Genomic DNA, 21,842 nt, shown 5'->3' with positions numbered 1-21,842 from the left:
CCAAATGGGGTTTAGTTGAATATTCTATTACTCAAAACTGAAAATATTGGGAGACAGGGTTGCAATTTCTTGCATTATTGGTCTTCCACAGTCCTGATTCATAGTAATTAGTTTCCCCATGTATCTGGGAAGACCTTGACTCATGTTCAAGGAAATATATATCTGTTTGTCCTTGTTGCAGACATTGATTTGTGCATTCAAAGTTCTATTGCTGTCTAATACATTTGCATAGCCTCACTCTGGATACAAGTGCATGCATTTCTTTGAACAACAAAAACATGTAAGCTTACCTATGTCTCGGTCTGGGGCCAGCTGATCTGGCTGCACCATGCTTAATCATTTTTATCTTTAGGCGGTATCTGAAAATAAGATTAGCCATCCTAGATTCCAAAAACATTGGGAATCAGGAATATTTGAAAACAGAGTTCCCATCTTGCTTAGAAAGAAGAGAATTCTGAGAAAAGTCTTGTACATGCTAGTTCTAAAAACTCGTCTGAGACTGTGTTTCTGTTTCCATTCTGAATTGTCTTTGGCAGTTTATGATGAATTGGTTATAGGCTAATTTGGTCTTATGGATCACATTTCACTCTCTTTAGGCACACTAACTCGAGGTGTAACACGTTTATTGTGGCCTTTTCGGCTTTGGGCAGCTTTGGGCATCTGTTCCTGAATTTATTTCCTTGTACATCACTGTATTTTATGAGATGGGAGATTTTCAAGCGTCATGAAATACATTTCCTTGTACTTGAATTTTTGAGTTTCTTGCGGATCCTGACTTCCCATAGAAATTTCTAGTCCTTTTGGTCTAGGGAACTCTGGATAGTGAAGTTGTTTTGTTTGATTAATTTCTCTAGGCCATCTCCTTTGAATTTTCCTTCATATTCCAGTAACCATTCCAAGGTCTCTTCCGAGACTTCCTGGGGCAGGTATGTATCCATTATACAATCTGCTGATTGTTGTTCCAAGATTTTCTTGATTCTGTAGTGGTAAGTTAAGGTAACCTGAGCTCTTAGTACTAATCAAAGATTCTCTTGGCACACAATAGAATGAATATAAGCTGTGTCTTTTTAACGCCCTAAATGCATAGACTTGGTCTCCAATAGAACAAAGACATTCTTATATAGAGAAAAAGATGATAACCCTAATTTATGCATGTGAGAATCACGTCTGCAGGTCCTCAAACAGCGTTAGGATGCATAAATGGTCCCGTCATGACGCCTTTAAAATTAAGGTTTTAACAGTATCTTTTGCCAAATAACAAAGGCATTAGGGTAAGTTGCTGACGACACTCTCGAGTTGGCTCTTGGTTCTTGTTCTTCCCTCCTCTCCTCCCCTCTTCTATCCCTCTTTCCTCTCTCACCATGGTGAGACTCCTCTCTCACCATGCTGCTTCTCACTGGTGATTTCTTTTCTTCGGTTATTTCCACCTCTTTTGAGGTCTTATCCATCACCTTGTTCGATTTATCCAATCTCATCCAAAAATCACAACTCCAGCCTAACCTTTGACGCTCCACCGCCCCTTCCGAGCCATGGCAGTGGTTTTTTTTTTTTTTTTTTTTTCGTTCGGATTTGTCATGGGTCTTTGATCCGGTTTCTTTGAAGCTTGATTTGTCATCCTTTGTCAGCCCTGCCTCTCCACCTTCGTCTCCGGCATCATCTCTTCCCGCTGCTGCCTTTCGCTCAACCTTCCGGCCACCTCGAGCCTCCGCAACTCCGCCATCTCCGCTTCTGTTGTTGTTGATTTCTGGATTTGGAGATTTTTTCCTACTTTTTAATTTTATGCTCTGCCTTGTGTGGCTTTTGTTGGGCTTGTATTTTCTGTTGCTTATGTTTTTTGTGTTTATTTTCTAATTTGTGTTGGTTACTCTCTGTGCTTCAGTCCTTTCAACGAACTACAACAGTGCCCCTTCCACTTCTATCACCTTCCGGTGGTCGTTGCTAGTTCATTCTGGGGGCTCAGATTTTGTCTGTGCCCCTTTAGCTTTTGTTACTACCATGTGTGGCCCTTTGAGAGGACCAGGTCACTTGTTTGACCCATTTCCTACCCTTTGTAATTATTGTTGTACTGTTTTAGTTTGTTTAGGGTTTGTTATTAAGGAGCCCACCCCTTTTTCGTTGTTAGGATCTCCCACTTCTTCCTTTCAGATTAGAAGTGGAAAGATCCTCTCTTGTAGCCTTTTCTTTATTTGCCAAAAAAAAAAAAAAAAAACTGACGAAACTCTTGGTGGCTCCATTAGACCATTCATGTTAGGACATCTTGCTGACACTGTTGCTGACAAAGCTGTCTATAGCTCTACTGGATCAACCTCGTCATGGTGGGTTTGCTGATGCCAATTTAAATTCGACATCTTCAACTTCAAAATATAACCACCGAACACTACTAAAGTGTTTCAATACTTACAATCCATGTTTTGATCACCGAAATAGGACAACACTTTCCAACAGTTGATGATGATGTGTGATTGTATGTCCGAAGATGAAGTAGGTGATGCTGAGGTATGATATTGCCTAGGTGAATGAGAATAAGCAGATGAAGTGGAGGATAAAGGAGGAGGATGAGCCTTCCTTGAGGCATCCAAGGGTTGGTTGTTAAGGCGACCAAAGTCTCATCTTTATTTACACTTGACAAGAAATGTGTAGAACCGAAAATGAAACCAATTTTTTTTTTTTTTTTTTTTGTTTTTTGTTTTTTGTCTTTTAAACATATTTGGGAAAAGTCCACGTATTTGTTTCAAACTACCATCCAATTGACAATATTTTTTCAAAATTTTCAATTGCGATAATATCTTTTCTCCAAACTACCATAAAATTGATAATGTATACCCCAATAACGAAAATACCATTAAAAAAGAAAAAAAAATATTTTTTTAATTTTTACACCTTTTTTTTTTTTTTAATCAGTTTTTTCCTCCATTTTTTTTCTCGAATTTATTGGAGTAATTTTGTTATATATATATATATATATATATATATATATATATATATATATATTATTTTGGTCATTTTTATGGCCTTGGGAAAATTGTCAATTTTTTGGTAGTTTATGAAGAACATTGTCATAATTAAAAGTTTTGGTAAGACATTGTCAATTTGAAATCGGTGGTAGTTTGAGAAGTGTATGTGAAGTTTTGTCAACATATTTTCATGAGTAATCCTAGAAGGTTGACTTATGCTCTTCTTGTGTCATCTAAAAAATTAATGTAATTTTTAAAATTATCATTAGATTAAAAAATCTAATATATCATAAATTTAAGGGTAAAATTCACTTAACTCCCTCAAACTACCACTTCAATGACAGTCTATCCCCTAAACTATCAATTGCGACAATTTACTCCCCAAACTATCCCTCAAAACTATTAAAACAATGATAATGTACCCTGAATTTTAACAAAATGATGAAATTACCCTTACTAAAATAAAAATAAAAATACTAAAATTTAATTTTTTTTTTCAAAATTTTAAGGGTATTTTTATCTTATTGGAAATACTATATGATTAATTTCGTCATTTTGTTAGCAATATGGGATACATTGTCGTTGTTTTTATAGTTTATGCGGCAAATTGTCGTAATTGATAATTTGAGGGGTAGATTGTCATTGGAATAGTAGTTTGAGGGGGTTAAGTAAATTTTATCCTAAATTTAATAATAATTTTAGAAGTGAGGACGGTATTCCATTTATACAAAAGAAAATATCAAAAGAAAAGGAAAAGTACCAATCAACCCTTCGTCATTTTCATATTCAAACCCAACTCGGCCGAGACCCTTTCCCTCCTCTCTCTCTCTGATTCTCTGATGTTTCTTCTTCTCTAAGAAAACCCAGAAACATTCCAAAACCCCATTTCTTTATCTATCAAAACTACTCCTTCAGGCTTCAACCAGAGTAGTCGTTGTTGACCCAGACCCCCCTCAAATCCCCACCTCTAATTTTGCTTATATTTCAATCGGCTTATTTCCTATGTGTACCAGCGAAGAATAAGAAGAAAGATGAACCAAAAATTCCCTGGCTTCTCTCGCTTCCGAGGCGAGCAAGCCTCCCTGGAATACCATCTCATCGGGATTTCCTCCACCGCGCCCGGGTCCACCAGCGTCAACTTCGACAAGTTCTTCGAGGACTTGAAGGCCGTTAAAGACGAGCTCACGGAGCTGGACCGCCTCAATCAGGCCCTCCGGAGCTCCCACGGGCAGAGCCTAACCCTCCACAGCGCCAAGGCAGTCAAGGACCTCCGCTCCCGCATGGACGCCGACGTCGCCCTCGCCCTCCAGAGAGCCAAGCTTGTCAAGGTCAAGATCGAGGCCCTCGACAGCTCCGCCTGCGGACCCGGTTCGTCGTCTGACCAGACCCGGTCCTCCGTCGTGAACGGGCTGAGGAAGAAGCTCAAGGACTCCATGGACAGCTTCAATGACTTGAGGCAGCAGATTTCCTCAGAGTACCGGGAGACCGTACAACGGAGGTACTTCACCGTCACCGGTGAAAATCCCGATGACAAGACCGTTGACCTTCTCATCTCTACCGGTGAGGGAGCTTGAGCTTACGTTTTTTTCGATTTTTTAATTTGGTATTTTAACATTAGCAAAAACACACTTTATTCTTGTTTCGCCGGATTTCCAATTTCACTTTCAATGTTTAAAAATCGCGATGTTCATCAACAAAGTATCAAGAATATAACATTAAAGAAAAGAAAAAAAAAAAGTGTGACAAATACATTATACATACAGATACAGGTGAGAGTGAGAGATTGTTGCAAAAGGCCATTGAAGAGCAAGGCAGGGGTAGATTTGTGGACACCATAAACGAAATTCAAGAGAGGCACGATGGTGTGAAGGAGATGGAGAAGAATCTGAAAGAGCTGCACCAGGTGTTCCTGGACATGGCCGTCTTGGTCCAGGCCCAAGAGGAGAAAATATTAATGGACGCCCTCGCCGGAGCTATATGTTGCAGACTTCCTTCCTTGGGCAAAAGCCAGCTGAATCTGAAAGAGCTCAAAAAGCTGCACCAGTTGAAGAACACCCGGAAATGGAGGTGTTATGGCATTTTACTTTTGCTGGCCATCGTCATCGTTTTTCTGGTGGTGCTCCTTAAGATTGAAAATTGAATAATTAATGCTACGCTTGAAAGATGATGGTTTAGGATCGTCTCTAGGATTGAAACAAATATATATATATATATGACAATGTATTTTTGTTATTTTGAGCAGCGAAAAAAGGACATTGCAAGTCAATATTAGATCAATAGGGTACGTATATTAACTACATTAAAATATTAGAAGAGATTTTAGGTGTTGTTTGATTACCAACTATATTAGGGACAAATCTTTGGAATTCAATTTCTTCAAAACCAAATATTGAATTTTAAGTCAATACCAAATATTCTTGATGTGATGTTATGAAACCCCTCAAGTTTTGTGGATTACGCGTTGGAATGTCAACACAGAGAACGCAAAAAGGAGCTTTGAAACTTCCATTTCCGAGTCACTTTCTTTGGTGTTTCGTCTTCTCCTTCCCCCTAGCTAGCTTGGGAAAAACCCCATTTCTATATATATCTCTCTCTTCTCAAATTTTGCTTATTATATTCCAAGGCTTATTTCATCGGTTTACCAGCGAAGAAGAAGAAAGATGAACGACCTCTTCTCTGCCGGCTCCTACCCTGGCTTCTCTCGCTTCCGAAGCGAGCAACCCTCCCCGGATTACCATCTCATTGAGATATCCTCCACCGGCGTCAACCTCAACAATTTCTTCGAGGACGTGGACGCCGTCAAGGCCGAGCTCAATGAGCTGGACCGCCTCAACGAGGCCCTCCGGAGCGCCCACGGCCAGACCCTCACCCACCACAATGCCAGGGCCGTCAAGGACCTCCGCTCCAGCATGGACGCCGACATGGCCCTCACCCTCAAGAAGGCCAAGCTCGTCAAGGTCAAGCTCGAGGCCCTCGACCTCTCCAACGCCGCCAACCGGAGCCTCCCCGGTTCTTCGTCAGACCAGACCCGGATCTCCGTCGTGAACGGGCTCAAGAAGAAGCTCAAGGACTCCATGGACAGCTTCAATGGCCTCAGGCAGCACATCTCGTCTGACTACCGGGAGACCGTGAAGCGGAGGTATTACACCGTCACCGGTGAAAATCCCGATGACAAGACTGTCAACCATCTCATCTCTACAGGGGAGAGTGAGAGATTCTTGCAAAGAGCCATTCAAGAGCAAGGCAGGTACAGAGTTCTGGACACTATACACGAGATTCAAGAGAGGCACGATGCTGTAACGGAGATGGAGAAGAATCTGAAAGAGCTACACCAGGTTTTCCTGGACATGGCCTTGTTGGGCCAGGCCCAAGGCGAGCAATTGGAGGATATTACCCTCCACGTGGAGAGAGCTAATTCGTTGGTGAGGGGTGGAACCCAGCAGTTGCATACTCCCAGCACCGTGGTTGTTACTTTTTATAGCTTTTGGTACATAGTTTTGCTGGTAATCATATTTATGATGGCTAAAAGTATTATTTAAGTGATTAATTTTTTTTTTTTATTGGTTTAAGTTTTTGCGATAATTGATAGTTTGACAATGACAAACAAAAATAACAAGGGGCAATGATAATACTACGAGGCAAGGTTGAAATTTATTGCATTACTGGTGTTTTGTGAAAATTAATTAGTATTAATATTAGAGCAAAATTAAAGGTAGGTGGAAGGAAATTGTTTTTGCAGAAATCATAGTAATTAATTTTCCCATGTTGACTTGTGCATTCAAACTTCTATTGTTGTCTTTAGGGGTGGGCAAAAACCCGCCCAACCCGCAAACCCGCCCCGCCCCGCCCCGATCCGCCCCGCCCCGCGTGGATTTTAAGTGTTTTTTTGCGGGTACGGGTGGATTTTTCCCAACCCGCGCGGGGCGGGGCGGGTTGCGGGTTTTGAAATTTTTTCCTTGCGGGTACCCGCCCCGCCCCGCCCCGCCCAGGCCCACTTAAGTATAAAAGGAAAAAACCCTAACCCTACATCATTTTTCTCCTGCGCCGTTTCTCCTCTCTCTCTTCTCTCACATCTGCGCCGTTTCTCCTTTCTCCTCTCTTTTCTCCTGCGCCGTTTCTCCATCTCCTACTCTCGATGGTCTCTCTTGCTCTCTCGATGGTCTGTTCTCTCATCAGCGACTCTCTCTCCATCTCTCGTCTGCTTCTCTCTTCGTCTACGCCGCCGCTCGACATCCTCAGGCCACCGGCTACTGCGCCGCTCCCACCTCTAGACCACGATCCAGGTTTTTTTCTCTCTCTCAAGAGATCTCAAGTTCTTGGTCCAGATTTCATGTTTTTTTCTCCCTCATCCAGATTTAATTTCAAGTTCTTTGGTTTAGGTTTGATTCAAGGGCTTTGATGTAGGGGTTGTGTAACTTGTGTTTGTTTAGGAGGAGAAGAAACCTGCAGAGGAAAGAAAGGAGAGGATCGATCTGAGGAAGAGAGAACCCAACCCGCACAACCCGCCAAACCCGCACAACCCGACCCGATCTACCCCGCCCCGCAACACCCGAACCCGCGCGGATATTCTTCATTGTGCTCGGGTGGCGGGTTGGGATTTCCAGAACCCGCACTGTGCGGGGCGGGTGAGAAAAATCCGGATACCCGCCCCGCCCCGACCCGTGCCCACCCCTAGTTGTCTTATACATTTTCACCAGCAATGGTCGAGCTAGAATTCTACTTCAAAAAAAAAAAAATCTATGGTAAAATCATTAAAGCTACAAGGACAAAAGGGTACCATGGAGAGTGGCCAAGTGAAGTTGCGATTATAGCCACTTAAAAGAGAGAAAAAAGTACATACCATAAGATAAATTTTGCAAAAAATTTATATATATATATATATATATATATATATATATATATATATATATATATATATATATATATATATTGTACTTTTATACATAAATTCTTCTTAGATTTCTTATATATCGTTTCAGAGCAATGCAAGTGGAGTAAAAGAGTTTCTCTTGATAAATAAGAGATGATCACATCATAACTAGTGTGATCATTCGCATAGACAATCATACTCTTCTATAGAGGTTATGATAAGTGATGTGATATAAATCTTGATGAAGGATGGAACCCATGAGTTGCAGACTGCCAGGGCGTACTAGAAAAACACCCAGAAATGGACCTGTTATGGCATTTTGCTTCTCTGCTGATCATCGTGGTCGTGTTGGTGCTCCTTTAGAAATTCAATGTCATTTAGAGCCCTTTGATACTAGATTCATTTTCCTTTGGTTTTTCTTTGGGTGTTTGTTGTGTTTTATTTCTTGATTGTTTTTAAAAATCAAGTTAAGCAGTGTGCAAGTGGAAGTATAGAACATCTATATATATATAATTTTTTCAAAAGAAAGTATTTCACCCTTTTTCATCATTTCAAATTTTTTTAATAGTCTACATGAAATACCCAAATATCGATTGATGTTCTTATTTTTACATGTTTTATAGGGTTGTGGGTAGGGTTTTCAATTTTTTACATGATCCATGAACCCAATATAAAATTAAAGAGTTAAGATTGAAAAATCTGACATGTTTAATTAAATGGCTTGTGTTATAGTTAAGCTTTATAATCTTATACTCATACTTCGACACGAGTCGAATCTGACACACGACAAAATGATATGCACTTTTTTATATGACCTGCAAACTGACACGAATTCAAAACAAAATTAAAAAATTATGGTTGAAAGGTTCAACCCATTTAATTAAATAGGTCATATTATTATTGACCTATATGAGTCGAACGGGTTCAATCCGTTCCATATGAGTCGAACAAATTGTCACCTCTAATTTGAGGTGTCAGTAGGTCCGTGTCAACTATTGGACTGACAATTTTATGGGTAGTATACTAGTATCAAATGGATCTTCTCTCTCTAATTTTTCTTCTTTTTTTAAAAAAAATAAAAGACAGAACACCCTCTGCAAAATTCTTCTCATTCTCGGCCATGAGTCCTCTCAACAGCCGAGCCTCTAATCGAGCTTGGTTGGAGTTTTAGATTTTTTTGATAAATTTTTAAAATGTTGGCAGTGCACGCTCGTAGATTACAGACGTACAAACTACAGGGTAGGGCCATTTAGATTATATAGATCATAAACTAGTTAAAATAAACACTATTGCTTTGAACCCAAAAAAAAAAAGAAAAGAAAAAAAACCAAGTTGTTCCGATCTTGGTTCTCCTCCCCAACCGCCTTCGCTGGTGGCTGGCGGTGTTCCAATTTTGGTGCTTCACGTGCGATCAACTGGTTGTTCACTCTTAATGATCTATCTGTAATTGCAAACCCTAAAAACAAATCCATGGAGAGAAATCATAGCCGTCAACTTCACGTACAGGTCAGTCAGGCAATTCATTAAACATGTCGTCCCGTTCTTCAAACTTCACCTTTCTTTATCTCTCAAATTTGAATGCCACATTTCGTAAAACAGAAGGCATGTTTAGCTAAAGCTAATATATTCTTAAAGAGTTAAGGACAAATCTTTGGAATTCAATTTCTTCAATGCCAACTATTGAATTTTAAGTAAATTTGGCCTTGTTTGGGAAGCAAGATTTTTCAACTCGAACTGAAATTTTTTCTAAATTCATGTTTGGCAATTTTTTAAACTCAATTCAACTCAACTCAACAAATTTCAACTTAACTCAAAAATTTTCATCCCAATTAATAAAAATTATAAATAAAGATTGAAAAAATAAATAAATAAATTTAGGGTAGCCGAAACATCTCAGGTGGTGGTTGGGCCACCCCAAGCCCAACTGGGGTGGTCCGACCACCCCTTAATATTTTATTATTTTTTTAAACTTCTTATTATTATTTTTTAATTAAATTTAAAATATATAGAATATTTTATTATTATTTCTATCAATGGGATATATGTTTCATTTATGGCCTTAGGATCTCTCTAGAGAGATCCTAATTATTAATTGGATATCCTCCAATCTAAAATGGGCGGGAGAAAATCCTCTACCGTGTTTGACCCACATTCCTTCGTGGGCCATAGGTCGAATAATGAAGGTTGTTGATAGAGGACAATTTTCAATCATATTTGCTTTAACAAAAGGGACATATATAAAAGTCAAGTTGTTGATTGAGTATTAGTTTTAAGAAGAGTTGTGATTCTTATCTTGTTTGTCTTGGCAAACTAATAAATTTTTGTAAACAAACTTTTATTTGAGCATTTTCTTAGGTTCAGGAGTTTAGGTAGTATAAATATATGTAATGGCTATCTATAGCCTTAATTTATTATGTTATTTTGACCAGTTATCAATGAAAAACACTTTTAAGAATGGTTTTCTTTTCTATCCACATTAAATCCTTGATATGTTTGCCGATAGTTAAGAGTAGTAATTACTAACGTTCCTGCTCTGCTAGTTAACGCGCTTTGGACGAATTTTTTTGTTGTTTAGCCCACAAGATCTCCATCAACAATTAAATAATTGATGCAGTGCAACTTGACTTTGATATCAATTAATGCAGCGTGTAGTGATTAGTTTGCCAAGACAAACAAGATAAGAATCACAACTCTTCTTAAAACTAATACTCAATCAACAACTTGACTTTTATATATGTCCCTTTTGTTAAAGCAAATATGATTGAAAATTGTCTTCTATCAACAACCTTCATTATTCGACCTATGGCCCACGAAAGAATGTGAGTCAAACACGGTAGAGGATTTTCTCCGATCCATTTTGGATTGGAGAATATCCAATTAATAATTAGGATCTCTCTAGAGAGATCCTAAGGTCATAAATGAAACATATGTCCCATTGATAGAAATAATAATAAAATATTACATATATTTTAAATTTAATTAAAAAAATAATAATAAAAAGTTTTAAAAAATAATAAAATATTAAGGGGTGGTTGGACCACCCCAGTTGGGCTTGGGGTGGCCCAGCCACCACCTGGGGTGTTTCGACTACCCTAAATTTATTTATTTATTTTTTTCAATCTTTATTTATAATTTTTATTAATTGGGTTGAAAATTTTTGAGTTAAGTTAAAATTTTTTGAGTTGAGTTGAATTGAGTTTAAAAAATTGCCAAACTTGAATTTAGAAAAAATTTGAGATTGAGTTGGAAAATCTTGCTTCCCAAACAAGGTAATGTGATGTTATGAAACCCCTCAAGTTGAGCACATAAAGTTGTGGATTACGCGTTGAAATGTCAACACAGAGAACGCAAAAACGAGCTTTGAAACTTCCATTTCCCAGACACTTTCTCTGATGTTTCGTCTTCTCCTTCCCCCTAGCTTTGGAAAAACCCCATTTCTATCTATCTAGCTCTCTCTCTTCTCAAATTTTGCTTATATTCCAAGGCTTTATTTCATCGGTTTACAAGCGAAGAAGAAGAAAGATGAACGACCTCTTCTCTGCCGGCTCCTACCCTGGCTTCTCTCGCTTCCGAAGCGAGCAACCCTCCCCGGACCACCATGTCATCGAGATGTCCTCCACCGGCGTCAACCTCAACAAGTTCTTCGAGGACGTGGACGCCGTCAAGGCCGAGCTCAAGGAGCTGGACCGCCTCAACGAGGTCCTCCGGAGCGCCCACGGCCAGAGTCTCACCCACCATAACGCCATGGCCGTCAAGGACCTCCGCTCCCGCATGGACGCCGACGTGGCTCTCGCCCTCAAGAAGGCAAAGCTCGTCAAGGTCAAGCTCCACGCCCTCGACCGCTCCAACGCCTCCAACCGGAGCCTCCCCGGTTGCGAACCCGGATCTTCGTCGGACCGGACCCGGACCTCCGTCATGAACGGGCTCAGGAAGAAGCTCAAGGACTCCATGGACAGCTTCAATGGCCTCAGGCAGCACATCTCGTCTGACTACCGGGCGACCGTGAAGCGGAGGTATTTCACCGTCACCGGTGAAAATCCTGATGACAAGAGTGTGGACCTTCTCATCTCTACAGGCGAGAGTGAGAGATTCTTGCAAAGAGCCATTCAAGAGCAAGGCAGGTACAGAGTTGTGGACGCCATACATGAGATTCAAGAGAGGCACGATGCTGTGAAGGAGATGGTGAAGAATCTGACAGAGCTACACCAGGTGTTCCTGGACATGGCCTTCTTCCAAGGCGAGCAATTGGACGACATTACCCTCCACGTGGAGAAACCTAATTCGCTCGTGAGGGGTGGAGCCCAGCAGTTGCAGACTGCCAGGAAATCCCAGAAAAACTCCCTGAAATGGCTCTGTTTTGCTACCATACTATTGCTGGTGATCGTAATGTTGATCACGCTCTTTACAATCAAGCCGTGGGTGAACGACGAACAAAAATAACAAGAAGGGCAATAATAATACTACGAGACAAGGTTGAAATTTATTGCATTACTGGTGTTTTGTGAAAATTAATTAGTATTAATATTAGAGCAAAATTAAAGGTAGGTGGAAGGAAATTGTTTTTGCAGAAATCATAGTAATTAATTTCCCCATGTTGATTTGTGCATTCAAACTTCTATTGTTGTCTTATACATTTTCACCGGCAGTGGTCGAGCTAGAATTCTACTTCGCACACATAAAAAAAAAAAAAAAAAATAAAAAAATCCATCTATGGTAAAATCATTAAAGCCACAAGGACAAAAGGGTAGCATGGAGAGTGGCCAAGTGAAGTTGCGATTATAGCCACTTAAAAGAGAGAGAAAAAAGTACATACCATAAGATATATATATATATATATATATTGTACTTTTATACATGAATTCTTCATGTATTTTTTATATATCGTTTTAGAGCAATGCAAGTGAAGTAAAATAGTTTCTCTTGATAAATAGGGGATGATCACACCATAACTAGTGTGGTCATTCCCATAGACCATTACACTCTTTTATGAAGGTTATGATAAGTGATGTGATATAACTCTTAGTGAAGGATGGAACCCATGAGTTGCAGACTGCCAGAGCGTACCAGAAAAACACCCAGAAATAGACCTGTTATGGCATTTTGCTTCTCTGCTGATCATCGTGGTCGTGTTGGTGCTCCTTTAGAAATTCAATGTCATTTAGAGCCCTTTGATACTAGATTCATTTTCCTTTGGTTTTTCTCTGGGTGTTTGTTGTATTTTATTTCTAGATTGTTTTTAAAAATCAAGTTAAGCCGTGTGCAAATGGAAGTATAGAACATCTATATATATAATTCTTTCAAAAGAAAGTATTTCACCCTTTTTCATCATTTCAAATTTTTTTTAATAGTCTACATGAAATACCCAAATATCGATTGATGTTCTTATTTTACATGTTTTATGAGGTTGTGGGTATGCTTTACAATTTTTTACATGATCCACAAACTCAATACAAAATTAAAGAGTTAAGATTGAAAAATTTGACCTGTTTAATTAAATAGCTTGTGTTATAGTTAACCTTTATAATCTTATACCTATACTTCGACACGAGTCGAATCTGACACACGACATAATGATATGCAATTTTTTATATGACCCACAAACTCAACACGAACTCAAAACAAAATTAGAGAATTATGGCTGAAATGTTCAACCCATTTAATTAAATAGATCATATTATTATTGACCTATATGAGTCGAAAGGGTTCAATCCGTTCGATATGAGTCGAACAAGTTGTCAACCCTAATTTGAGGTGTCAGTAGGTCCGCGTCAACGATTGGACTGACAACTTTATGGGTAGTATACTAGTATCAAATGGATCTTCTCTCTCTAATTTTTCTTCTTTTAAAAAAAAAAATAAAAGACAGAACACCCTCAGCAAAATTCTTCTCAATCTCGGCCATGAGTCCTCTCAACAGCCGAGCCTCTAATCGAGCTTGGTTGAAGTTTTAGATTTTTTTGATAAATTTTTAAAATGTTGGCAGTGCACGCTCGTAGATTACAGACGTACAAACTACAGGGTAGGGCCCTTTAGATTATATAGATCATAAACTAGTTAAAATAAACACTATTGCTTTGAACCCAAAAAAAAAGAAAAGAAAAAAAACCAAGTTGTTCCGATCTTGGTTCTCCTCCCCAACCGCCTTCGCTGGTGGCTGGCGGTGTTCCAATTTTGGTGCTTCACGTGCGATCAACTGGTTGTTCACTCTTAATGATCTATCTGTAATTGCAAACCCTAAAAACAAATCCATGGAGAGAAATCATAGCCGTCAACTTCACGTACAGGTCAGTCAGGCAATTCATTAAACATGTCGTCCCGTTCTTCAAACTTCACCTTTCTTTATCTCTCAAATTTGAATGCCACATTTCGTAAAACAGAAGGCATGTTTAGCTAAAGCTAATATATTCTTAAAGAGTTAAGGACAAATCTTTGGAATTCAATTTCTTCAATGCCAACTATTGAATTCTAAGTCAATACCAAATATTCTTTAATGTGATGTTATGAAACCCCTCAAGTTGAGCACATAAAGTTGTGGATTACGCGTTGAAATGTCAACACTTGACAACGCAAAAAGGAGCTTTGAAACTTCCATTTCTGAGACACTTTCTCTGATGTTTCGTCTTCTCCTTCCCCCTAGCTTTGGAAAAACCCCATTTCTATCTATCTAGCTCTCTCTCTTCTCAAATTTTGCTTATATTCCAAGGCTTTATTTCATCGGTTTACAAGCGAAGAAGAAGAAAGATGAACGACCTCTTTTCTGCCGGCTCCTACCCTGGCTTCTCTCGCTTCCGAAGCGAGCAACCCTCCCCGGATTACCATCTCATTGAGATGTCCTCCACCGGCGTCAACCTCAACAATTTCTTCGAGGACGTGGACGCCGTCAAGGCCGAGCTCAAGGAGCTGGACCGCCTCAACGAGGCCCTCCGGAGCGCCCACGGCCAGACCCTCACCCACCACAACGCCATGGCCGTCAAGGACCTCCGCTCCCGCATGGACGCCGACGTGGCCCTCACCCTCAAAAAGGCCAAGCTCGTCAAGGTCAAGATCGAGGCCCTTGACCACTCCAACGCCGCCAACCGGAGCCTCCCCGGTTGCGGACCCGGTTCGTCGTCAGACCAGACCCGGATCTCCGTCGTGAACGGGCTCAAGAAGAAGCTCAAGGACTCCATGGACAGCTTCAATGGCCTGAGGCAGCAAATCTCGTCTGACTACCGGGCGACCATGAAGAGGAGGTATTACACCGTCACTGGTGAAAATCCCGATGACAAGACTGTCAACCATCTCATCTCTACAGGCGAGAGTGAGAGATTCTTGCAAAGAGCCATTCAAGAGCAAGGCAGGTACAGAGTTCTGGACACCATACAGGAGATTCAAGAGAGGCACGATGCTGTGACGGAGATGGAGAAGAATCTGAAAGAGCTATACCAGGTTTTCCTGGACATGGCCTTCTTGGGCCAGGCCCAAGGCGAGCAATTGGACGACATTACCCTCCACGTGGAGAGAGCTAATTCGTTGGTGAGGGGTGGAACCCAGCAGTTGCATACTCCCAGTCCCTTTTTTGTTACTTTTATAGCATTTGGTACCATAGTTTCGCTGGTGATCATATTTATGATGTCAAAAGGATATATTTAAGTGAATAAATTTTTTTTTTTATTGGTTTAAGTTTTTGAGATAATTAATAGTTTAACAATGACGAACAAAAAATAACAAGGACAATAATAATAGTACGAGACAAGGTTGAAATTTATTGCATTACTGGTGTTTTGTGAAAATTAATTACTATTAATATTAGAGCAAAATTAAAGGTACGTAGGTGGAAGGAAATTGTTTTTGCAGACATCATAGTAATTAATTTCCCCATGTTGATTTGTGCATTCAAACTTTTATTGTTGTCTTATACATTTTCACTAGCAGTGGTCGAGCTAGAATTCTACTTCACAAAAAAAAAAAAAAGAATTCTACTTCACGAAAAAAAAAAAAAAAAAATCTATGGTAAAATCATTAAGGCTACAAGGATAAAAGGGTAGTATGGAGAGTGGCCAAGTGAAGTTGCAATTATAGCCCCTTAAAAGAAAGAAAAAAGTACATACCATAAGATAAATTTTGCAAAAAATCATATATATATATATATATATATATATATATATATATATATATACATGAATTCTTCATGTATTTCTTATATATCGTTTTAGAGCAATGCAAGTGGAGTGAAATAGTTTCTCATGATAAATAAGGATGATCACACCATAACTAGTGTGGTTATTCCCATAGACAATTACGCTCTTCTATGAAGCTTATGATAAGTGATGTGATATAACTTTTGGTGAAGGATGGAACCCATGAGTTGCAGACTGTCAGGGCGTACCAGAAAAACACCCAGAAATGGCCCTGTTATGGCATTTTGCTTCTTTGCTGATCATCGTGGTCGTGTTGGTGCTCCTTTAGAAATTCAACGTCATTTAGAGCCCTTTGATACTAGATTCATTTTCCTTTGGTTTTTCTTTGGATGTTTGTTGTATTTTATTTCTTGATTGTTTTTAAAAATCAAGTTAAGCAGTGTGCAAATGGAAATATAGAACATCTATATATATAATTTTTTCAAAAGAGAGTATTTCACCCTTTTTCATCATTTCAAAATTTTTTAATAGTCTACATGAAATACCCAAATATTGATTGATGTTCTTATTTTTACATGTTTTATGGGGTTGTGGGTAGGGTTTACAATTTTTTACACGATCCATGAATTCAATACAAAATTAAAGAGTTAGGATTGAAAAATCTAACTCGTTTAATTGAAGGGGTTGTGTTATAATTAACATTTATAATCTTATATGCATACTTCGACATGAGTCGAATCTGATATACGACATAATGATATGCAATTTTTTATATAACCCGCAAATCTAACACAAACTTAACACAAAATTAGAAGGTTATGGTTGAAATATTCAACTTGTTTAACTGAATATGTCATATTATTATTGACCTATATGAGTCGAACGTGTTCAATCCGTTCGATATGAGTTGAACAAATTGTCGCTCCTAATTTGAGGTGTCAGTAGGTCCTCGTCATCGATTGGATTGACAACTTTATGGATAGTATACTAGTATCAAATGGATCTTCTCTCTCTAATTTTTTCCTTCTTTTTTTCTTAAAAAATAAAAGATAGAACACCCTCAGCAAAATTCTTCTCATTCTCGGCCATGAGTCCACTCAACAGCCGAGCCTCTAATCGAGCTTGGTTGGAGTTTTAGATTTTTTTAATAAATTTTTAAAATGTTGGCAGTACACGCTCGTAGATTACAGACGTACAAACTACAGGGTAGGGCCATTTAGATTATATAGATCATAAACTAGTTAAAATAAACACTATTGCTTTGAACCCAAAAAAAAACAAAGAAAAGAAAAAAAACCAGGTTGTTCCGATCTTGGTTCTCCTTCCCAACCGCCTTCGCTGGTGGCTGGCGGTTTTCCGATTTTGAGTAGGGCTTGGCATACTCACAAATGTTTGAGCTTCAAGTTGAGTCTCCTCAGGCTCCGGCACATAAAGTTGTGGATTACGCGTTGAAATGTCAACAGAGAGAATGTGAATCTCAACCCAGAACGTAAAAACGTGCTTTGAAACTTCCATTTCCGAGACACTTTCTCTGACGTTTCCTCTTCTCCGTCCTCTTGGGAAAAACCAATTTCTCTATCTCTCTCTCTTCTCAAATTTTGCTTATATTCCAACGCTTATTTTCTTCGGTTTACTAGCGAAGAAGAAGAAGAAGAAGGAGAAGAAGAAAGATGAACGACCTCTTCTCTGCCTTCTCCTACCATGGCTTCTCTCGCTTCCGAAGCGAGCAACCCTCCCCGGACCCCCATGTCATCGAGATGTCCTCCACCGGAGTCAACCTCAACAAGTTCTTCGAGGACGAGGACGCCGTGAAGGCCGAGCTCAAGGAGCTGGACCGCCTCAACGAGGCCCTCCGGAGCGCCCACGGCCAGAGTCTCACCCACCACAACGCCAAGGCCGTCAAGGACCTCCGCTCCCGCATGGACGCCGACGTGGCTCTCGCCCTCAAGAAGGCAAAGCTCGTCAAGGTCAAGCTCCACGCCCTCGACCGCTCCAACGCCGCCAACCAGAGCCTCCCCGGTTGCGAACCCGGATCTTCGTCGGACCGGACCCGGACCTCCGTCATGAACGGGCTCAGGAAGAAGCTCAAGGACTCCATGGACAGCTTCAATGGCCTCAGGCAGCACATCTCGTCTGACTACCGGGCGACCGTGAAGCGGAGGTATTTCATCGTCACCGGTGAAAATCCTGATGACAAGAGTGTGGACCTTCTCATCTCTACAGGCGAGAGTGAGAGATTCTTGCAAAGAGCCATTCAAGAGCAAGGCAGGTACAGAGTTGTGGACACCATACACGAGATTCAAGAGAGGCACGATGCTGTGAAGGAGATGGTGAAGAATCTGACAGAGCTACACCAGGTGTTCCTGGACATGGCCTTCGCACAAGGCGAGCAATTGGACGACATTACCCTCCACGTGGAGAAACCAAATTCGTTCATGAGGGGTGGAGCCCAGCAGTTGCAGACTGCCAGGGAATCCCAGAAAAACTCCCTGAAATGGCTCTGTTTAGCTACCATACTTTTGCTGGTGATCGTAATCTTGATCACGCTCTTTACAATCAAGCCGTGGGTGAACGACGAACAAAAATAACAACAAGGACAATAATAATACTACGTGACAAGGTTGAAATTTATTGCATTACTGGTGTTTTGTGAAAATTAATTAGTATTAATATTAGAGCAAAATTAATTAAAGGTAGGTGGAAGGAAATTGTTTTTGCAGAATTTACTCCTAATTCATACTAATTAATTTCCCCAAGTATATGATTCATGTTCAAGGAAATATATGTCTGTTTGTGCTCGTTGCACCCATTGATTTGTGCATTCAAACTTCTATTCTTGTCTTATACATTTTCACCGGCAGTGGTCGAGCTAGAATTCTACTTCACAAGGGGCAAAATATTGTTAAAATAAAAAAAAATAAAAAATAAAAACTAACTATGGTAAAATCATTAAAGCTACAAGGATAAAAGGGTAGTATGGAGAGTGGCCAAGTGAAGTTGCGATAATATTTAAAGTAATGGTAGGAACCATCTTTTTATCATATTTTTATCCTCTTAAAGTTGATGTGACTTTTAAAATTACTATTAAATTTTAGATGAATCATACTTGAATTTTGATCCAATTGTGATTTTGAAAGCCACATCAACTTTAAAATGATAAAAAAAAGATAAAAAGATAGTTCTCAACATTACTCTTATATTTATAGTCACTTAAAAGAGAGAAATATATATATAGTCACTTTTATATATGAATTCTTCTTGTATTTCTTATATATCCTTTTACAGCAATGCAAGTGGAGTAAAATAGTTTCTCTTACAATTTTTGCTTGGAAAGAACTGCATGCTAGCTAGCTCTCTGGTTAAGACTTTTGTAGTGGGTAAAGCATCAATATTATAAATTGAACCTATTTGGGAAAGAGGGCTGATGATGAATGAAAAGAAAGGATGCACGATGCATGGTGGAAAGTAATATGGTGAAAGCTTGCACGATGTGTGTGAATAACGAAACCCGAGTGAAGGCGACCAAGTCTCATATTTATTTTACACTTGTTCTTTTCAATTATTTTAAACATATTTCCATTTCCAGAAAGACAAAATATTCAAAGAGAAGAAAAGGTACACCAATTCCCCCTCCCCAGTCCCCCCAGGCCAACTCCAAGGCTTTTTCGTACGTAACTTTCGTACATACATTTCTCACGCCATAATTGTTTCGAACCTTCCATTGATTTCCCATTTCCATATTCAAATCTGACTTGGACGAGTCGGACCAGACCCTTTCCCTCCCCCTCCTCTCTTTCTCTGATGTTTCCCAAAAAAACAGAAACATTCAAAAAACCCATTTGTCTCTCTCAAAACTCCTTCAACTATTCAACCAGAATAGTCGTAGTTGACCCAGACCCTTGAAACATATATACTCTCTTTTCTCTATTTTTGCTTATATTTTCCAGGCTTTTTTATTCTCTCTGTACCAGCGAAGAAGATAAAAGATGAACGACCTCTTCTCTTCCGGCTCCTTCTCCGGCTTCCGCGGCGAGCAGGGCTCCTCCGACCACCACGTCATCGAGATGTCCTCTACCGCCACCGGCGTCCACCTGGACAAGTTCTTCGAGGACGTTGATTCCGTGAAGGACGAGCTGAAGGAGCTCGACCGCCTCAACCACGCTCTCCGCAGCGCACACGAGCAGAGCCAGACCCTCCACAACGCCAGGGCCGTGAAGGACCTCCGGTCCCGCATGGACGCCGACGTGACGCTCGCTCTCAAGAAGGCCAAGCTCGTCAAGGCCAAGCTCGAGGCCCTTGACCGCTCCAACACCGACAATTGGAGCCTCCCCGGCTGCGGACCCGGTTCGTCGTCGGACCGGACCCGGTCCTCCATCGTAAACGGGCTCAGGAAGAAGCTCAAGGACTCCATGGACAGCTTCAATGGCCTGAGGCAGCAGATTTCGTCACAGTACCGGGAGACCGTACAACGGAGGTACTTCACTGTCACCGGCGAAAATCCTGATGACAAAACCGTTGACCTTCTCATCTCCACAGGTAATTAAAGCTTTTTATCTTTTTATCTTTCTGGTATTTGAATATTATTTAGAAATCTCAACTGGGATATTTGACTTTTTTCTCATATTTGTAAAACATCCATATAGGATTAATTTTTGTTCTATATAATGTTAAATTAATAAAAATAAATAAATTTTAGAACTTCACTTTAACTTCTTTAAATTGTTATTACTTTTACAATATCTCTCTAAAGTTCAATTTCTCTCAATTTAGTATATCTATCTTTCAATTATTTATAATTTTACCCATTTGTTAACTTTTATCCAAAATACCCCCATTTGTTTTAATAAAAGGAAAAAAAAATTGCAAAGTTTAAGGCATTAGTCCTAATTTAACGGTATTTATAAAAATACCCGAGCCTCAATATTTGCAAAAAAATTTAAATATTTTTTCTTAAAATAAAATGGGGAATTTTGGAAAAAAAATTCAAATTTAATAAAAAATCATAACGGAAGAAGAACATTAAAAAAAATTAAAACTTCGATATACTAAATTAAGAAGTTTTGAACTTCAGATAAATATTGCAAAATGAGTAACATGGGATAAAGTGAAGTTTAAACAAGTGGCTTAATTCATAATACTATATATATATATATATTACCAACATTGGATAATATTGAGATTAAAGAAAGAAATGTGACAAATACAGGTGAGAGTGAGACATTCTTGCAAAGAGCCATCCAAGAGCAAGGCAGGGGTAGAGTTTTGGACACCATACAAGAAATTCAAGAGAGGCATGATGCAGTGAAGGAGATGGAGAAGAATTTGAAAGAGCTGCACCAGGTGTTCCTGGACATGGCCGTCTTGGTCCAGGCCCAAGGGGAGCAATTGGACGACATCGCCCTCCACGTGGAGAGAGCTCATTCATTCGTGAAGGATGGAACCCATGAGTTGCAGACTGCCCGGGCGTACCAGAAAAACACCCGGAAATGGACCTGTTATGGCATTTTGCTTCTGCTGTTGATCATCGTGGTCCTGTTGGTGGTCCTTAAGATCATCGGTGTCATTTAGAGCCCTTTGATACTAGATTCATTTTCCTTTGGTTTTTCTTTGGATGTTTGTTGTATTTTATTTCTTAACCAAGTTAAGTAGTGTGCAAATGGAAGTATATAACATCTATATATATATAATTTTTTTCAAAAGAAAGTATTTAACCCTTTTTCATTATTTCAATTTTTTTTAATAGTCTACATGAAATACCCAAATAGCCATTGATCGATGTTCTTAATTTTCCATGTTTTATTGGATTGGGGGTAGGGTTGACAATTTTTTACACCATCTTTGAATTTAACACAAAATTAAATAATTATGGTTGAAAAATCTTACTCGTTTAATTAAATT

The 21,842-nt window shown here is 39.5% G+C and overlaps 1 protein-coding gene and 5 pseudogenes across 1 annotated transcript; all 6 read left to right on the top strand.

Moving 5' to 3' along the window:
* Nucleotides 1-3,930: 3,930 nt before the first annotated feature.
* LOC132162244 (syntaxin-121 pseudogene) lies at nucleotides 3,931-5,094 on the top strand (annotated as a pseudogene).
* Nucleotides 5,095-5,614: 520 nt separating this feature from the next.
* Nucleotides 5,615-8,205, top strand: LOC132162167 (syntaxin-121-like; annotated as a pseudogene).
* A 3,141-nt stretch (nucleotides 8,206-11,346) lies between these two features.
* Nucleotides 11,347-12,264, top strand: LOC132162243 (syntaxin-121 pseudogene; annotated as a pseudogene).
* Nucleotides 12,265-14,565: 2,301 nt separating this feature from the next.
* On the top strand, nucleotides 14,566-16,290 carry LOC148583292 (syntaxin-121-like; annotated as a pseudogene).
* Nucleotides 16,291-17,614: 1,324 nt separating this feature from the next.
* Nucleotides 17,615-18,532, top strand: LOC132162241 (syntaxin-121 pseudogene; annotated as a pseudogene).
* Nucleotides 18,533-19,930: 1,398 nt separating this feature from the next.
* On the top strand, nucleotides 19,931-21,584 carry LOC132162073 (syntaxin-121-like). The gene is made up of 2 exons (XM_059572319.2): nucleotides 19,931-20,480; nucleotides 21,151-21,584. The coding sequence occupies exons 1-2, from the start codon at nucleotides 19,931-19,933 to the stop codon at nucleotides 21,510-21,512; spliced, it is 912 nt and encodes a 303-aa protein (XP_059428302.2). The 3' UTR covers nucleotides 21,513-21,584.
* The last annotated feature ends 258 nt before the right edge of the window (nucleotides 21,585-21,842 follow it).

This window comes from Corylus avellana, chromosome 10, assembly GCF_965113065.1.
Source record: "Corylus avellana chromosome 10, dhCorAvel1.hap1.2, whole genome shotgun sequence".
Classification (NCBI taxonomy): Eukaryota; Viridiplantae; Streptophyta; class Magnoliopsida; order Fagales; family Betulaceae; genus Corylus; species Corylus avellana.
The sequence above is the reverse complement of the archived record's forward strand: the minus strand, read 5'-3'. Positions and strand labels throughout refer to the sequence as shown.